The sequence below is a fragment of the Zosterops lateralis genome (genome assembly GCF_965231275.1).
Source record: "Zosterops lateralis genome assembly, chromosome: 26".
NCBI classification, from domain to species: Eukaryota; Metazoa; Chordata; class Aves; order Passeriformes; family Zosteropidae; genus Zosterops; species Zosterops lateralis.
The window spans coordinates 3000999-3019686 of NC_139786.1; the positions used below are offsets into that span (position 1 = coordinate 3000999).

An 18688-nucleotide genomic window follows, 5' to 3' on the forward strand; every position below is an offset into this window, starting at 1 on the left:
GGATGGGCATGAGGGGGAACCTGCCTCGGGGGGAAACTGAGGCAGGGGCCGTGCTGCTGGGGAGGGGGCAGCTCAGGTGCTGTCGGTATCTGCTGCTGGAAGCCGTCAATAATGTCTGCAGCTGCTGGTTCAGGAATCAGTGGCCTGAAGGGAGAGCAGCAGGAGTGCAGTGCTTGGGGCTGTGACTCGGATCTGGAGCGCTGGGTTTTGGCAGTGCCTGGCTCCAGCTGAGGATGCAGGTCTCAGTTTGTGGGGCTGAAGACAAGTGGGCTTGTGGAAGGTGACTGAAAACCCCGTTGGGAAAATGTAGGGATGTTTTAGGATTGGCAGGGAGTAGGGCTGGGGGCGGTGTGTGGGGTTTACTCCACTCTGAGCTCTGTCTTGGGACTTGTCACACCCTCACGGTTCCCTTAAGGAGGGCCAGGTTGGCACAAGGTCTCAGGGCCTGCTCTGAGCTGGTCATTGACCTGTCCTGCTCTGTGTGGCACGCTGTCCTCGAGGCCCTGACCAATTGCATCTCTTCCCAGACACAATTTGGGCTAAGCCAAAACCCCTGGCATGAATCAAAGACCCAGTGCATCCCAAATCTATTTTTTGCAATAACCCCCGGTGCTAATTTCCTCCAGCTCCCCAATGAAAGCCCAGAATAGCCAACATCTTCTCCCTGCTCCTGCCTAATCATCTCTCTCCCCTTTCCCCCTGTCCCTCCAAGGTCTCCGGAGGAAGAACCCGAAGCTTCGCGTGGGCTCGTGTCTCTGCCACCATCTCTCCTCCCTGGTGTAGCCATGCAGACCTTGGCACCCTCCTTCCTCCCGACCTCCTCCTGCTCCCCCAGGGCCGGCAGCTCCGTCGGGAGCCGCTGACGGTGCCGGGGCTGGATCCCTCCGGAGCCATGCCGCCCTCCCGGCCCGGCCCGGCCCCGTGACCGCCGCGTTCCCGGCCCGAGCTCTGCCCCAGCACGGCCTTGGCGATGAGCGGGGGTCACTTTTGCATGGAGCGTTTGTCCTTCTGCCTCCTCCTGAGTGCCTGGAGCTGGGGGTGGGCTCCCGGGGGCGCTGCCAAGCCCAAAGGCCAGGGCTACCCGCACATGAACTCCATCCGCATCGACGGCGACATCACGCTCGGGGGGCTCTTCCCCGTGCACGGCCGGGGCGCCGAGGGCAAAGCCTGCGGGGAGCTGAAGAAGGAGAAGGGCATCCATCGCCTGGAGGCCATGCTCTTCGCCCTGGACCGCATCAACAACGACCCCGACCTGCTGCCCAACATCACGCTGGGCGCCCGCATCCTGGACACGTGCTCGCGGGACACGCACGCCCTGGAGCAGTCGCTGACCTTCGTGCAGGCCCTCATCGAGAAGGACAGCACCGAGGTGCGCTGTGTCAGTGGTGGGCCCCCCATCATCACCAAGCCAGAGAGGGTGGTCGGTGTCATCGGTGCCTCGGGCAGCTCCGTGTCCATCATGGTGGCCAACATCCTGCGGCTCTTCAAGGTAGGGCTTGGCCAGGTGGAGAGAACCCCTCTGCAAAACCTGCTCTGGCAGCGTTTCTCCACAAGCGCCTCTTCCTCCACAGCTGGGGGGAGGCAGAGCTGGTGTTGTTAAAATGCTTCTCCTGCCTCCCCCAGGTCCCTGGGGATCCCTTCCTCCAGCCCCCTCCAGTGACGACACTTGGAGCAGGAGGATTTTTGTCTCATCTCCCCCGGCTTTGTGGTGCTGCTGCTCCCGTCCCGTGGCGGGGGCTGGATGGGGAGTGGGCTGAGGGTGGGTTTGGTGCTGGTTCTGGGGGATGCTCTGTCAGGGGTGTGGGTTGTACCCCAAAATGTAAATCCCACCTGAGCCAGGCAGTCACAGGGATGGAGGCCACCATGGCCAATGGCAGGGGACAGCTGGGGCTGCTCTGCTCCTGCCTGGGGGACATCAGCCAGGCTGGGGACACTTGTCCTGTGCCACCAAGCCCAGGGGTGCTCAGGCTGTGGTGGGACGAGTAGAGCTCTCCCTCCTGCTCGGTGCCAGCCGCAGGAATGCTGAGGAGTTGATAATTCCTTTCCTCCTTGCTGTACATTTATTTATCCACAACCACGTCCCTGAGCTGCAGAGTGTGTGAACAAGGGTTCCTCTGCAGAAATGAGGGAGAAATGTAAATATTCTGCATTTCCAGTGGCAATGGGGGCCCCATCCCATCTTGGCCTTCTCCCAGCACCCTGAAACTCCTGTGTTCTGCAGGGTTGGGGCTATTTCCCCCTCTCTCTTCCCTCTCCTCTTCCTGTGCCAGCCCAGCATGCTGAGAGCTGGGTGCCCTCCTGGGAGGGCTGGAAGCTGTTAGTGAAGACAGAAAAACCAGATCGTTGATGGAGTTTGATTTTTCTGGGTCCCTTTTTTTTTTTTTTTTTTTTAAAAAAAACGTGTTAATGTTCCAGGCGATGAGTGAGAGGGCTATTCAATAATTAAAATAATATAAATTAGAGGGAGTGGGAGGAACTTAAAAGCTATTTGCCAAGACAAAAAAGATTGAATACTAGCTCTGGAGAGGAGGAGGGAGGCTGGCAGTGGGGAGGGAGGCAGGAGAGTGACAGTCAGAATACTCGGGGGCAACTAAAGTTTTTTTAGGGTTGTTTTTGGGGTTTTTTTTCCTCTCACGCTTCTCCTCCAGTTTTGGTCCTTAGGCAAAGAGCTGTACCTGTGCAGAAGGATGTCACTGAGCTCAGGTGCAGCCCTGAGCAGCCAGACACTGGTGCTGCTGTTGGTGCATCCTAAGCCCCGGGAACTTTAATCCAGAACTGATCCCAGCTCAATGGGGCAGGGAGAAATGCAAGTAGGAGGATGAGCAAGGGGGAGGATGGAGACCTCAAAACCCCTTGGGAGAGGAGAATAAGGAAAATCTCAGCCTTTCCTAGACAGCAGTGAGACACAGTGTGGGGGTTGGTGCCCTCTTCGGTGGTCCCAGCACAGGGACACCATTCCCATGGGATTGGGATCTCATCCCACCTGTCTGGGCACAGCCATTCCTGCAGCAGGCAGGGGCTGGGGGTTTGGGGGTTCTGGAAGCTCTTCCCCCCTGCCATGACCCGAGTGCTGCTGCTGCTCTTTGTTATTCAAACACTGCTTTTATGGCAGGGACATGCTTAAAATGAGAATAAGGCGACTTCCATTTCACACCGCCGCTGACCTTTAAGCGTGGGTGACTCTGCTCCGAGGTTCAGCAAAGCGTTGGCTGCCTCGGGCACAGGCAGCTGCCTCTGCCCATTCCCTGGGGCACGGAACTTGCTGGAGCTCTGCCCCAGCTTGGCCCCGTGTTGCTGTGTCACTCCTGTCCCCCTCGGGGGTCCCCCAGCACGGGGATGCTGGTGGGAAGTGCTGGGATGGGGGACCCTCCCTGCAGGGGTGTTCCAAGGGTCCTCTGAGTGAAGTGCTCAAGTGATTCTTGGCTCCAGCACATCTGGGAGGGCTCCAGCACATCTGGGAGGACTCCAGCACATCTGGGAGGATTCCAGCATATCCAGCGAGCGGCATGGAATGAATTAGAGTTCACACAAGTCCTGCAGAGCCCTGGCTGGGATGGGAGCACAGCAGCCCCACAGTTTTTCCCCTTCTCTCCTGTGACCATGAGCACACTGCAGGTGGCTGTTCCTGTCTCAAAATGATGTTCTCCCTGCTGTGGTCGCCTTGTCCCATCCCACGCTCCCTGCTGTGCACCTCTCCCTGCTCCATCCCCTGCACATCCCTGCCAGGCTGGCCTTGCTCCTCCCCACCAGGGCTTTTGTCGCTCCTGCACTACATAAATAAATAACAGGTCCTTCGTTAGCTGCTGCCTCCTAATTAAAGCTGTACATCAGTGGAACAACTTGCAGATGCGGCATCCTCTGTCCAAGCCAGTTTTATCACTCCTGCAGAAAATCCTTTCCCCAAATCCACGCTCTCGGCTCCGTGCGATAGCATCTCTCTGGCGTCACTGCCAGAGTGCTCTGGCACGTTCCAGCTCCTTCCCCTGCCTTGCTGCTGCCTCTCCAGGCCCAGCTCTACCCCCTGGCTCCTGAGCCACCACAGCGGGGATGGTGCCAGGGAAACCAGGCCCTCCTCCTGCAAATGGGATCCCCTAAAAGCCGCTTTGGGGTTCTGAGGTGTGTTTTTTGTCCCAACCCAGAAAGAGCAGTGACAAGGTGGAGCCCAAGCTCTCAGCGTGGGGTGAGCAGCCAGGGGATGGGTTTGACACATGCCAGGCACTTTGAGGCGATTGTTTCCTCCCTGGCAGCGAGTGCAGCCGCTCTCCGCAGCGCTGGGCTGTGTTGTACAGCATGAATAATTCACCTGAGGACGGCGCTGCCCGCGCTGCAGCCCCGGCTCTCGGCACCTGCAGGCCCACGAGGCTGCACTGCCTGGGGCAGAGCTGGGTCAGGTCCTGGTTCTGAGCCCACCCTGGCAGTGCTGAGCCCCCCCTGGCAGTGCTGAGCCCCCCTGGTAGTGCTGAGCCCCCCTGGCAGTGCTGAGCCCCTCCTGACAGTGCTGACCCCCTCCTGACAGTGCTGAGCCCCCCTGGTAGTGCTGAGCCCACCCTGACAGTGCTGAGCCCCCCCTGGCAGTGCTGAGCCCCCCTGGTAGTGCTGAGCCCACCCTGACAGTGCTGAGCCCCCCCAGCAGTGCTGAGCCCCCCTTGGCAGTGCTGAGCCCCCCTTGGCAGTGCTGAGCCCACCTTGGTTGTGCTGAGCCCCCCCTGCTCCTGTCAGGCTGTGGGGGCAGTGGGGTGGAGCAATACAGGACACGCTTCCCTGGGGCAGGACACACTCTGCCTGGGGCAGAGCTGGGTCAGGCTTTGGTTCTGAGCCCACCCTGGCAGTGCTGAGCCCCCCCTGCTCCTGTCAGGCCGTGGGGGCAGTGGGGTGGAGCGATTCAGGACACGCTTCCCCACTTAGCGGGTGAATAACCTTCACCGAGGGGAAGGTGGCAGCCGGCTGGGGGAACGCTCTGATTAATCACCCGCTGCTGCCACTTCACTTCCTTGCTCTTCACCGGCCTTATTGAAACAAATTGCAGCTGCCTGGGCTCCCCTGGGCTGCCCCCAGCCCTGAGGCCTCCCTGAGCGTGGCTTGTTGAGGAGGAATGGGATAGGTGGTGGCAAGACTGGCAGGGATCAGAGACAGCATCCTCCTGTGCCTGCTGTGCTTCCTGGAGTTTTATTTCTATGTTTTTCCTCTCCAAGGAGGTGCTGAGGGTGGATCCTGACCCAGGGAAGGGGCAGCAGGATGGGGCTGCAGCTCATCCCAGCCCAGTGCTGAGTTCTGAGCAGCCCCGCTCAGCCCCTGGCTGCTCCAGCCCCTGCGGTGCTTTACGCTCTCCCTAATTAAAAGCTGCCATCCAAATGGCTCGATGATGGAAATTCTAATTAAATCAATCCCATCTTGTCGGCGAACCAGGGCTTTGCATAAGATATGCATGAAATTAATAATTATGGGGAGGGAATTTGGCTGTTCCCCACCCTGTTTCTGGCATGGGGGATGTTGGTGAAGGTCCCCCTGCTCGTGGGGTGCTCCTGACCAGTTCTGGCTCTGCAGTGGTTTTGGGGTTTTTAGTTGGTTTTTGGTTCTTCCTTCCTGCCTGCTCAGGCTGATGTTGACATCAATGGTTTAAGCCTGAGCTGGGATGTGCTGAAATCACCACCTTTGCCTAATTCTTCCCAATCTGGAGGAGAAATCTGTCTCCCACCGGTGGAGAAAACACCAGAGCAGTTCCTGAGTTAATGATGGATGATAATGGAGGGTACCAAATGCAGCTTTCCCAGTGCATTTGAAGTAAATCCCATCCTGGAGGAGCAGGATGACACCCTCACCATCTCTCTCACCCCAAGGGATGTTTCTCCAGGCTTGGGGTGTTTCTGGGTGATGGTTTTTGATTCAAAACAAGAGAAGGAAGGAGGTTTTACCCCCTGCCCTGGGATCACTCCCCACTCTTGGTGGGACAAAAAATTCTTGGGGTGCAGGAGAGCAGGTCCTACTAATTTCCTCACCACAGTGTTTGTCCCAGGCTGGAGATGAGCCAGATGAGGGACCACCAGTGCCCAAATTTGCAGTTGAAAGATTTTTCCAGCTCCCTCTTCCCACTGCATCCTTCTTTCTAAGAACCTTGAATTCCCTGCCTGCATTTTGCTTTTATGTACCTAAAAGGACTTTTGTCTTTTATCTGAGAAAATAGCTGGTGCCAGGAGTTGGGCTATCAAAAAGGCAGAAGGGGGAAAAGGCAGAAGAAATCTATGAAATGGTCATTTGGGAACTGGTATTTTATTTTCACTTTTATCCAAGGCAGAGGAGCGAGAGAAAAAAGCCCTTTCCTTTTGTTTATTAAAATACAGCTTTCAGTCCATAGCCTGTGGATCAACAGGTATTTTCTGGGCTTTGTTTTCCAGCTGAGGCTGGAGCAGAATGGGCAGGCCGGGGTTTAATCCCGGGCTGTTGGAGCTTGGGTGGGATGGTGGTGGCATGAGGAACAGCTGGGAACTCTCCATCACCAGTGCCCTGTGGAAAAGGTGAGAGCAAAACACCTGCAGGGGGGAAATCACTGGGAAAAGACTCTCTGGAAGGGCAGGGGTGCATCCCTGCCCCCAAATCACCTTTGAGGTGGGCACTGCTGTTGGCTGTGCCCTTGTGGGCACTGCCTCCATCCCGAGCCCGTGTCCACCCTGCAGGCTCAGCAGGGAAGGGGAGGGATTGTGCTGGGAGCAGCCCCCCTGCTCCCCCCCCCCGGGATGAGCGATTGCCAGGCGAGCTCCTCACCTGCTGAGCAGAATTTTAATGGAGCCTCGTGCACCGGCTCCAGTCAGAGATCCCCAACGAGCAGATCAGAGCCCCTCGGAACGGAGCACAAAGCAGATTGTCACGGGGAGTAATCCTATTTGTGCCTTGATAAAGATTCCTTCCTCTCCCCTCTCCCACTCCTGCTCCATCTCTCCCTTTTTTTTTTTTTCATCTCCTGTTTCACAGGCAGGTAGAAGGGTGGCTGCTCCTTTCCAAGGGCCTTTTAGCATTCAGGTGGAGTCGTGGGTTTATAACACCGGAATCGCATTTAATAGAGAGAGGCAGGAGTGGGAGAGGGGAAATCACAGAGAAACAAAGGAGGAACTGGGAGATGCAGGACTGGAGGGGGGATGGAGTGAGGCCAGGAGGGTTGGGACACCCAGCCCTGGTGCACATCTCATCCCTGGGATGCAGCTCCCAGCTGGGCTCCCAGCGAGGTGGCTGGGAATTATTACACCAACTCGGATTCCCACAGCTGGTGGGGAGAACCTGGGCTTGATAATTTAATAAGCCTTTTCCATCTTTAAGATAAATGGGGACGTGTGGTGCGTTTTGGAGATGGAAAGTGCTGTGTAAGTGTTAAACATCGCCTGATCCCGTGGTGCTAAATCATTCCAGTGTGCTGGGAGAGGTGCTGCAGCTCTGGTTAATTTAAGGGGCTTATTTAGGGCTGGGAGTGGGCAGGATGGGTTGGATCTGTCCTTCTTGGGGAGGAAGCCAAAGGGAGACCCTGGGAGTGCTGGCCAGGGCAGAATTATGGTTTTTTTCTTTGGTCTCTTCTACACTGGATGCTCCAGAAACCCATTTGGGGTCTCTGAGCTGCAGTTGGTCCCCAAAGTGAAATGTCCCCTGATGGTGGCACATCCACCTGCCCCATGCTCACCCTCAATCCCCACCTCCCTCTGCCCCAGAGCAGGGCTTGGGGATCGTGGGCACGGCCGTGGGGTGGAGATCATCCCCTCCTTGCCCTGATTCCGTGCCTTTCCCTGCTCCACCCCAGATCCCCCAGATCAGCTACGCCTCCACAGCGCCGGACCTGAGCGACAACAGCCGCTACGACTTCTTCTCCCGCGTGGTGCCCTCGGACACCTACCAGGCCCAGGCCATGGTGGACATTGTCAAAGCCCTCAAGTGGAATTACGTCTCCACCTTGGCCTCCGAGGGCAGCTACGGTGAAAGCGGGGTGGAGGCCTTCATCCAGAAGTCCAGGGAGGATGGTGAGTGGATGTCTCCTGGGGTGGGAGCAGCTGAGACAGGAGGAGGAAAGAATGAGATGGAGGGATGTGTCTGGTTGGACTCCTTGGAGAGCATGAGGTGATGGATGGTGTGGTTTGGGGGGTGGTCCTGAAGCAGTGTAGGTTTTTAGGCTGTCTAAAGAAGGATCCAAGATTTCCAGCAAGGCTTGGGACCAGCAATCCTGGGCTGCCTCCACTCTGCAGGGCTGGCTGCATTTGGGGAATATCTCGAGATCCCATTCCCTGCTCCTCAGCTCGTCTCACCCCTCCCTTTGTGTTTGAGTCACGGCGCTGGGCGCCTTCCAGAAGACAAGACTTTTACAAATACTCCCAGGTTTTAAGAGAAAATCAAGTTGGCACCACCACGAGCTGCACCCAATTTTAGTGGAATTATCCCCCAGGGCAGGTGCTTTAATTTGTCTATGGGCTTTGGACAGGCGGAAAGTCCGTGCTCAGCAAAACTCTTTGGGAGGATTTGTCTGGAGGCAGAAAACGTTTTGCTGACGGGAGCTCTGGGATGCTTAGGGGGGATTAGCAGCCTTGGGAGCAACACAGGAGCTTGTGAGGACCTGAACATCAACCCTGGGATGGGTGAGGAGCCCTGGGAATTGCTGCTGTGGGTGCTGCTGCCACAAATTCAGAGCTGCCCCGAGACCCCACGGAGGGGCTGGTTCAGCCCTGGGGTCCCTCCTGGCTCTGGCATCACCTCAGCCCCTCAGCACGGGGTGGGACGGGAGTTAAAGGGTGTTTTTTGAGGCAGTTAAACCCCTGCAGGGCGCAGGCTGCCGCTTATTACAGGCTTAAGTGTGTCTGAATGGCACATTAGGTTCTGGCAGAGTCGGTGGGACACCGGCCTATCTGGAGCCAGTCAAACTGCGTTATGGCCTTATAAATGGATAAAGGGAATAAAAAACTTCGAGGTGACGAGCTCCTAATCAAAGCCCTATAAATAGGAGCAGCGTTAATTCCGTCTCTCGCGCGCCCTGGCACCGGAGCCGGCTGTGCTTTCAGCACGCAGAGAAACCCATCTGGGGATCCAACTTGGGAGCTGCTCTTCAGGATTTTTTCACTTGAAAAGCGGAATATTTTTCACGGGGCCGTGGCTTCGCAAGGAGCAGCGCGTGGGGATGCTCCGGAGCAGGGGATGTGAGGAGCTGCAGGTGCAAAGGGGCTGTGCTGGGTGTGGGTGACAGCGCCTGGCAGGTTTGGGGAGGGGCTGGGGGATGCTCTGCTGCCCCACCCATGGGTGCAGCCCCCCAGGGGATCTGTGGGGTGGCCAAAGGGCTGCACAGGCACGATTCAAACCTACATTTTTCCTCCACTAAGCACCAGTAAGGAGTAGTGGCTGTGACTGGTGGTCCTGCTGCAGCACAAGCTCTTCTCCTTTGAGATACCTGTGGTTATCATGAACTCCTGGCAGGTTTGGGGAGGGGCTGGGGGATGCTCTGCTGCCCCACCCATGGGTGCAGCCCCCCAGGGGATCTGTGGGGTGGCCAAAGGGCTGCACAGGCACGATTCAAACCCACTCTCCTCCTCCATTAAACACCAGTAAGGAGTTGTGCTGTGACTGGTGGTCCTGCTGCGGCACGAACTCTTCTCATTTGAGATACCTGTGGTTACCACGAGCTCCTCTAACCAGATGTTAAGGATCTGACAGTGTAATTGCAGAGTAAAGCAGTGCACGGGGAGGCAGAGAGGCCCCGTGTTAATCCGGGGCTGCGGCAGTCCTGTAATTTGGGTATCCACATAACCTGGCGATTATGTGCATTACTGATAATTTAGTTATCAAAAAGCAGATTTCCACGGTGCCTGCAGTGCGAGGGCAGCACGTGTGGTGCCAGTGGTGACGCTGTGGCCTTGACACGCTGCAGGAATGTGGAGATTTGTGGGAGCTGTTTGTGCCAGCCTCAGTGTGGGGCCCTGGCTGGGCTCTGAGCTGCTCCCTGGAGCATCTCCCTTAGGAATGAGGGTGAGCTGTCAGCCACACTGCTTTGCCCATGGAAGTCGAGCCATAGCCATGAATAATGGTGAGGCTGGATCAAAAACATTATTTTTCTTTTTTTTCCCCCTTTATTTTATGTATTTAAACCCCCCCAGCCATGCCATCTGTGGTGGCAATGCCAGGCTGGAGGAAGAGCCAGGCTCTGCCCACTTCACCTCTCTGTCTTCCCCTGTGCAAAGGGCTCTGCTGGCACCAAACACCTTTACACAAGCGCAGATCCACTGGGAAGGATCTGTGCCCTCTGTGGGATGTTCCTGGCTCTCAGTTGCATTTCTCCAGCAGCCTAAAGGATCCTGCAATTTGTCACTCCTTCCAGGGGCCTCCAGCCTGTCAGAGGGACGGGCAGGGCTGTCAGCTGAGTGAGGATCTGGCCTGTGCCAGGGGCTGGCTGGCTGTTGGTCAAGTGGTGGAGCTTCCCCATGGGGGTGTTGATGCTTGGGGGGCCCTGCACAAGCCCAGCTCCATCCCCAGCCCCCCACGCTGGCTCTGCCTGGGGGGTTCCTCATCCACCCGGCTCAGGGTGAGCAGCTCCCTCTCTCCTCCCCAACAGCGCTCTGCTTCATTTCTCATGCCAAGCCTGAGCCTTCAGAGTCGGGTTTTATTTCCATCAGGCAATAATGCTCATTGCTGTCGTTAGCAGCTCGCACTCAAGCTGTTTGCTTTCTGATGCATTATCAACTTGACCTTCAGTTTCAATTTTTAGCAGAGCCTCACGTTGAAGCTTCGCAGCGCGCTGGAAAACGGTTCTGCTTGAGGCACAGAGCGACCTCCGACAGCGATGCAGGGAGGAAACTCGCCCTGGAGATGGGTTATTCTTGCAGCTGGGGCTGGCCCTGGGCTACCACGACAGGCTGACCCGGGTGGTTGTTACATCTTTATTCATTTGTCTTTTTATCTTTATCCGTATTTGCAGTCGATGATGCTGTTGGCCCCTGGAGGTTGCTGGTGGCTGCACTGGTGGCTGGAGAGTCCTTATTCACTAGAGTGCCTCTCTTTGGGTTTTAGCATTGCAGAGATGTTCACTCTGCAAAGGATGTGTTTTCTTCAGCCATTTTAGAGTGTTTTAAGTGCATTCTGCTCCCCACACCAATCCTGAGCATCCTGCACTGGCAGTGGCTGTCAGCTGGATTTCCACTGCACACCAAGGTGGACAGCAGGGCCAACATTGAGGTGTCCCTGTTGTCTCCAGCCCTATTATCCAGCATTTCCTCATTCCCCTGACCTGTGGCATCATTTTGGTGTCAGACAGACCCACCCAGGACCCTCTGGCTCTGTGCCATTGAGGTCTCTGTTGTCCCCAAGCTCTTGGAGATCAGACCTGGTTGGATGTTTGTGTAACAGTGCTGGTGTGTGCCACACCTTGGGTCTGTGATGAGAGGAATATTCCCAGCCCAACGCAGGGCTCCTTAGTCATCTACCTGGATCAATTTCCCCTCTTCTATCGTTTCATCCTTCACTAAGTTTTCCATATTTTCGGTTAAGAGCCTGATGTGTATTTGAGATGCGTTTGCTCATCCCCATGTGACATCCCTGGCTGTCTCTTTCTGGTTCCAGCCGGGCTCATTACTCGCGGTGGCTGCACCAGGAGGTCGCCCCCAAAAAAGCCACTCCCAAATCTTGAGGCAGGAGGTTCGACCGCAGTTTCGGTCTCATCACATACAGATCTCTGTCCCTGATGGCTTCTTCTCTAATCATTTGCTTCCTGGAGGCTTTGAAGTGACACAAACAATGATTCTGGGGCAGGGGAGCAGCCCACTGCTCCCAGTTAAACCTCCGGGCTCGGGAATCTCATGGGAAGGCTGGAGTTAGGATGGGAGCTGGGAATGCCATCACTGCTGGCCTGTGCAGAGCCTGATCCCTCCCTGGGATGCCCAGGACTGCCCAGGGTGGGGGGAACATCCACATCACTGTTCCCAGCACTTCTGAGCCGGGTCCCTGCTTCACCCCCTTAGCCGGGTCCCTGTGTGCTGCGAGCTTGGCAGGCTCTGTGGGAGCCCTGGCAGAAGCCCCTGAGCCGTGAGCTAATTAAGCACCGGCAATCAAGAGGGGAAGCCGGAGTGGCTGCGCTCCCACAGAGCCAGAATGGTGGCGATTAAACCCTGACCCGTGTTTGACAACAAGAAGGAGAGTCCCCGGAGTCCTGGTGATGCCGGGGGAGGAGAGATCCCCTCGGGATGGGAGGGATGTGCTCCTGAGGATGGCACAGGCAGCTTTGGGAGTTTTGGAAGTGGGCTCAGGCTGAGTTTTCCAGGCTGTTTTTTGCAGCAGGTGCCCTGTGTCCTGTGCCACTGGTGATATAATGTGCAGGATCTCCTCTGAGCATCCTCTGACTGCTTGCCAGCATCCCAAACTGCCTCCAGCAGCTGCCTGTAGGGTGTTCCCCCCATCCCCAATATTCCTGTTCCTCTTTGGTCCTTTCCCAAGCTGGGGGAGGAGGAGAGGGGTCCCCATGCCTCACCTGCTCCCTTCTTCCAGAGTCACCCCTTGTCCCAAGCCAGAGAGCAGTGCTGTGCCATCCTACTGGATTAGAGAGAGTGATCGCCTCCTCCCCATCGCTGCCACCTCCTCACTTTGATTTCTGGCTTTAGAGGAGTGTCCTGACTAAATGGATTTTTGTGCAAAGACAGTGGGAACATCACTTGGCCAGTTTCCTTTGCCTGCAGTGCCAGGGGTGTGAATAATGCAGGGGCCAGGAGACAGAGCGCCCCAAACCACACAGCCACTGCCACCCTGGACTTCTTGCTGTTGGTGATTACATTTTCATTAATTAAGGAGATAAAAACACTGCCAGCATCTGCTGTGGGCACCAGGGGCTCCCCCCGCCCTGCAGGCTGTCACCTGGAGGAGCCGCGTTCCTCGTTAGTTTGATTTAACGAAGCAGCCGAGTAGCATCATGGTGATTTCTGAACTGCCATCGATTTAACCTCTTTTCTTGTTTATTTATGGGCCCATCTCCTCTGCCACATGTGCAGGGAGATGTTCCCCAGCAGGAGAGCCTGGTGGCACTCAGGTGTGTGCTGTGCCAGCCCCCAGCTGCCACTGGCGTGTGTGTGTATGCTCCCGCCTGGCCCTGCCAGGGCTTTGGGAAGGCTCCTGGTGTCTGCAAACTGCTGCTTTTGTTGGATTTTCTCCCATTGATTGCCATGGAAACTGTAATTAAGCTGCACGGTGGCCCCTGGCAGTGTGCTGTGACGCCCTGGGCTGGCTGAGGGCTCGGTGGTGACCAGGGTGAGTGTCCCCAGGCTGGGACATTCCTGTCCTGCTGGCGCTGCCGGCTGCTGCCCGCCTCGCCTGGCTGATCTGTCTGTTTATCCAACTCCCTCCTCTCCATCCATCTGGCTCCCCATATGGGAAACAAACAGCAAATTGGCCCAATTTCTTACCACAGGAAAAGAAACCCCCCCAAAAAAAACCCTGGAAAACCCCGGGTAGTGAGTACAGGGTGGGGATGCTGCGCCCCATCCCTGCAGCCCTCCCTGCCTGCTCAGCACCCAGCACATCGCCCTTCTCTTGGGTTTTGGCTGCAAGGGGCCAAATTTTCCCAGTTTTTCTGCAGCCCCACAGAGGGAGTGAAGTCTCCTGGAGCCTGTCCCCACCCTGTCCTGTCCTGCTCCTCTCCAGGGCTGTGCTCTGGGAGTCTCTCCCAGCCCCGGGTGGTAATTATGCTGACCTTTGCTTTAGCTGCGATCTGTTAGTGGCAGGAGGCATCAGCCGTGTCATTTACTATGCAAATTGAGACCATCAATTACATCCAGAAGGTCCCGCAATGTTTAATTTTCTCTCCCATCTCTCTCTTTATTGGCATCTGCAGAAATGCAGGAGCAGGAGGGCTCCGGCTTTTTGGAGTTGGAGGTTGGGAGCCCAGCAGTGAAGTGCGAGGGCTCTTCCAATTGCTTTTCCAATTGTCTCTTTTACTTTTAATTACTTGCTTTTCCAATGGCTGCTTGGAAAGCTGGGCTGGAACTTGGCCAGTGCCATAGGGATGGGAATAAACCCCTCTGCAGGGCCTGGCTGCTCTTCCCACAGGATGGTTTTGCCAGAGTTTGACCATTCTGTGTGCAGAACCCTTTGCAAATCCTGGGCTGGGGAGGGGCTGGTGCTTGGAACTGGCTGGAAAATCCTCACTGAGCTGCCAGGGTGGGACTGTGTGTCTGTCCTGGGGACATTTGGGGTGTGATGAAGATGGCAAGTACCAAAGGAATGGATGGAAGGAGGTACAGGGTGGGAGGGAATGTGGTGCAGAAGGGCTGAGCTGGGGGGAGAGGAGGGATGAAGGCAGTGACCTGGGAAAGCAGGGTAAGGAGAGGGCTGGGGACACATCCCAGGGGGTTGGGTGGTGGCCAGGAGGTCTCTGGGCTGAGGAGATGGTGAAGTGCTCAGCCCCCCAGTGGGAGTGCTGGAGAGACCCCACTGTGCCTGTTGGGCTGAGGAGCCCTGCGAGAGGGGCCATCCAGGGGACAGGCACTCGTGGGGTGTCTCAGTGCCAGGGCTCTCTCTGCCACAGGCGGGGTCTGCGTGGCCCAGTCCGTGAAGATCCCGAGGGAGCCCAAACCAGGGGAGTTTGACAAGATCATCCGGCGGCTCCTGGAGACCTCCCACGCCCGCGCCGTCATCATCTTCGCCAACGAGGACGATATCAGGTGTGGAGGGGCCGGCCTGGCCGGGAGGGGGTCTGGGCAGGGATGCACTGGGATGGACTGGGATGCACTGGGATGCACTGGGATGTGTCTGCAGTGGGGAGAGGATACACCATCCAGCGTGGCAGGGAATGTCTGCAGTGGGGACCCACTCAGAGTGGCCACTGGGCAAGCGGCTGCCATCCAACCAGCCACACAGAGCCCAACAGAGAAAAATCCCACTTTCATAATTTTATTTTTTTCCATTGTATATCATGACCTGCTGCTTCACACTACACAGGGGCTGCTCCAACTTGGCCAGGGCAGTTCCCAGGCACTGGTGCTGCTTTGCAGAGCAGCTCCAGCCCCAGCGTGGCAGAGGAACAGATCTAGGAGACCTTTCAGGGACCTTCTGGGGACCTCCCCAGCACTGAGTGCCCAGCAGGGCTGAGGACGTGGCCGCACTTGAGGGTGATGAGCTGCTCTGCAGGCGAAGCCGTGGCTGCAGCTCTCTTGTTTATGGAGCAGAATGATTCACATGGAGCTACCCCTGATTTCCTAAGTGTCTAATTTATTAATCAGCAAACATTATGTAAATGTGGGTAAACTGCAAGTTTAAATCAGTTTACATCAGATGTGCAAACTCTCCCAGTTTCTCTTTTCCTTCCTTAATAGAAATGTCTGCGGAGCTGACATCGGGTGGGGGTGAGAGGGAACAGGGATTTACCTCGCAGGATAAATGGCAGGTCCTGTTATCAGGGCTCTGGAAACATTTACCCATCCAAATGGGATTGCAGCCCTGGAGTGGGGTTCTCCATGATCCTGACCCTCGAGCCAGCCTGGCTTGTGGAGCCTGGAGGATGGGAAGGACAGCCTGGGAAGGCTGTAGCTGGAATTCTTGCCTGGCTCAGTTTGGGTGTAAATCACTGATCCCCCAGGAGTGTCCTGGGTTTGTCCTGGGGAGATCCTGCCCCACACAGGGACCAGGGGCAGCTGGAGGTGCTGCTCTCACAGAGTGGGACACGGGCTGTGCCTGTCCTAGGGAGGGATGTGCCTGGAGCCCAGGGCAGCCCGGGATGAGCACGGAGCAGCCTGCACAGCTCCCACTGCTCGCCTGCCTCTTCCCATCTCGTCTGCACTCTGCTGGATTTCTATGGGTTTTTTCCCTTATTACGTGTTTCAAGCACCATCTGGACTTGAAATGATCAGCTCCGACGCGAGGGGTGAGTCACAACCTGCCTCAGCTCTGCACAGGGAACTGGAGCTGCCCTGAGCCCCCCTCCCCACATGGCTGGGGACCCACAGGACCCCCCGAGGGGACAGTGAGCCCTGGGAGACAAAGCCTGGAGGGTCAGATCCAGAAATGCTCTGTTCCCATCCTCCCACTGAGTTTCTGACCTGGCTGGCACTGGAGGAGTGTGCAGGCCTGTCTGAGTGTCTGGCATCAGGAGGGATGCTCAGCAGGACTGATGGCATCTCTGCTCTTCAGCTGCCCAGTTGAGCCCAGCAGAGCCCAGTTTAGCTCCATGCTGGGCACTGGCAGCACTGGCTGCTCCTCTCCCGGGGCTGGCCATGCTGGGAGCACGTGCTCCCCACGCTGCTGCTTTCCCTGCCTGCTGCGGCATAACCTGATTCTTTTTTTTTTTTTTTTTCCCTTTCTTAATGTTGGGTAATTAAGGGGAAATTCAATTACCAGTCAGCAAATATGCAAATGAAGTGGGAGAAGCAGCCTGTGTGCCCGGGCTGGGAGGACAGAGGGTGTGGGAGCTGAGTGGCACTGTTGGATTTTGTGTGTCCATGTACACCTGGTTGTGCCTGGTGCCAAACTTGTGGCTGGAGCAGGAGATGCCACCAGCACTGTGCCAGTGTCCCCACTTCCCTGGGGCCAGACATGGAGTTGGTGGCCCAGCCTCTGCTGTTTCTTTCCACAGAAGGGTGCTGGAGGCAGCCAAGAGGGCGAACCAGACAGGGCACTTCATCTGGATGGGCTCGGACAGCTGGGGCTCCAAAATTGCCCCAGTCCTGCACCTGGAGGAGGTGGCCGAGGGTTCTGTCACCATCCTGCCCAAGCGGGTCTCGGTCAGAGGTATGGGCTGCTGGTCCCCTGAGCTTGCCCTCCTTAACTGCAGGTTTTGGCTGTGAAACCATCGTGGAATCACAGAATGCTTTGGCTTGGAAGGGACCTTAAAGACCTCCTGATTTGCCCACCAGTCACCTCCTTATTTTCCACGTGCCATGTTTTCCCTGCTCTCCCTTTATCACCAATGTGCCTAGAGAGGCATTTCCTGTTGCTCTCAAAGTCCCAGAAAGTCTCTGCTTGCAGAGGATCTTCCCTGCATGGATTTTCCACTGCCATCTCTGCCCAAGTGGCACTTTGGACACAATCCCACCACTCTCTGATGTGTCCCCATCGCTCCCAACAGCTCCCTTCCTCTCTGCCTGGGGAATTTGGGAATGTGTGATGCACCTCTCTGCAATCCCTGGGATTTATCCATTTTTTCCTGGGCAGGTTTCGACCGCTACTTCTCCAGCAGGACCCTGGACAACAACCGCCGGAACATCTGGTTTGCCGAGTTCTGGGAGGAGAATTTCCACTGCAAGCTGAGCCGGCACGCGCTGAGGAAGGGCAGCAGCATCAAGAAATGCACCAGTAAGAGCTGGGGGGCTGCTCTGGGAGGGTCAGGGCTCATGGGGGGGGTGTGAACATGCAGGTTTTTTGCCTGGTAGGAATCCTGTCAGAGCTTGATTCCAGGTTCCCAACTCCTTCCTCAAGCCCCACTGTGCATTTTGAGTCATTTCCAGCCAAAAGAGGCTTTAGGGACGAGTGCAGTAAACAAGGCAGCCGGGGATCTGTCTTGCTGACAGCGCTGCTGTCAGGTGATGGTTGGAGGCTCGGGGAGGCGACATGTTTACTGAGAGATGGGAGAGATTTACTGCCTGCCTGGCACCGGCTGAAGACAGATGATGGTGCCGTGGCTCGCGAGCTGCGACGTGGCAGGACTTGGGGACATTGGCGTGTCCCTTCGTCCCCTTGGGAGGGATTGTCTTTTGAAGGCATTGTGTGCCATCAGACAGAGGGGCCTGGCTGTGCCTGAGAAGTTGGATTGTGAGGGTTTTGTTTTTCCCCCCCTGCTTTCACCACTGAGGAGGATTGGGATGGTGCTTCCACATCCCTGTCCTTGCAACATTCCCTAAGGGTTCAGCTGGTGATCTGGATGGTGCTTTCACCTCCCTGTCCTTGCAGGCATTCCCCAAATGTTCAGCTGGTGATCTGAGTGGTGCTTCCACATCATTGTCCTTGCAAGCATTACCTAAAGGTTCAGCTGGTGATCAGGGTGGTGCTTCCACATTATTGTCCTTGCAAGCATTTCCCAAATGTTCAGCTGGTGATCTGAGTGGGTGGGAGCTGGGCAAGCAGCAAGGGCAGGCCAAGAAATTGGCCCGTGGCCATGGCCTTGAGTAGCCAAGAGCTCCTCATCCGTCCCCAGAGCATCACAGAACCCTCAGCACCAGGAGATGCATGAGCAGGCCCTGCAAATGCTGATCTCCTCATCCCCACCGTGATGTAGCTTTTAAACAGGTGATATTTCAGGGCTGAGGTGTCAGTGGAAGTAGCTGAAACTACGACGTGGCAAATGTCCTAGGAGCTGTCTTTAAATCATCGGGATTTGTCAGCAAATAAACCATCTCCCGAGTGATTGCTTGGCAGATAGAGCAGGGAACTAACGCCTGGTGAAGCAAATCACCTGCCCCTGCAGATCCACGGGCTCCTGCCTTGCAGGGCTGATGCAAATGCCCAGTTTGGGGCTCTTTTCCTCAGGTTTGGGTAGAGCCCAACATGCCCAAGAAATGCCAGCTTGGCTTGTTTATTCCACCCCAAAAACCAAACTGAAGGATCCTACCCTGAACCAGACAGCTCCTGGCTCCTGTTCCTTGGATGGGAGGGCTGGGAGGAAGGTGGGGGCTGAGCTGATGGAATTCCTGATGGCAGCTGCCTGTGTTACCCCTGAGACCAGCCCTAGCATCCATCAGATGTTTGCCACGAGCATCCCACA

At 56.4% G+C, this 18688-nt stretch overlaps 1 protein-coding gene across 1 annotated transcript in view; it reads left to right on the forward strand.

The window, feature by feature from the left end:
* The first annotated feature begins 955 nt into the window (after window positions 1–955).
* Window positions 956–18688, forward strand: part of GRM4 (glutamate metabotropic receptor 4) — a 29693-nt gene continuing 11960 nt past the window's right edge. Inside the window, exons 1-5 of the mRNA XM_083878531.1 lie at window positions 956–1489; window positions 7781–7997; window positions 14522–14657; window positions 16565–16719; window positions 17143–17283. Coding sequence (XP_083734657.1) covers window positions 971–1489; window positions 7781–7997; window positions 14522–14657; window positions 16565–16719; window positions 17143–17283 — 1168 coding nt within the window. The 5' untranslated portion in view covers window positions 956–970. The remainder of the gene's footprint in view (window positions 1490–7780; window positions 7998–14521; window positions 14658–16564; window positions 16720–17142; window positions 17284–18688) is intronic.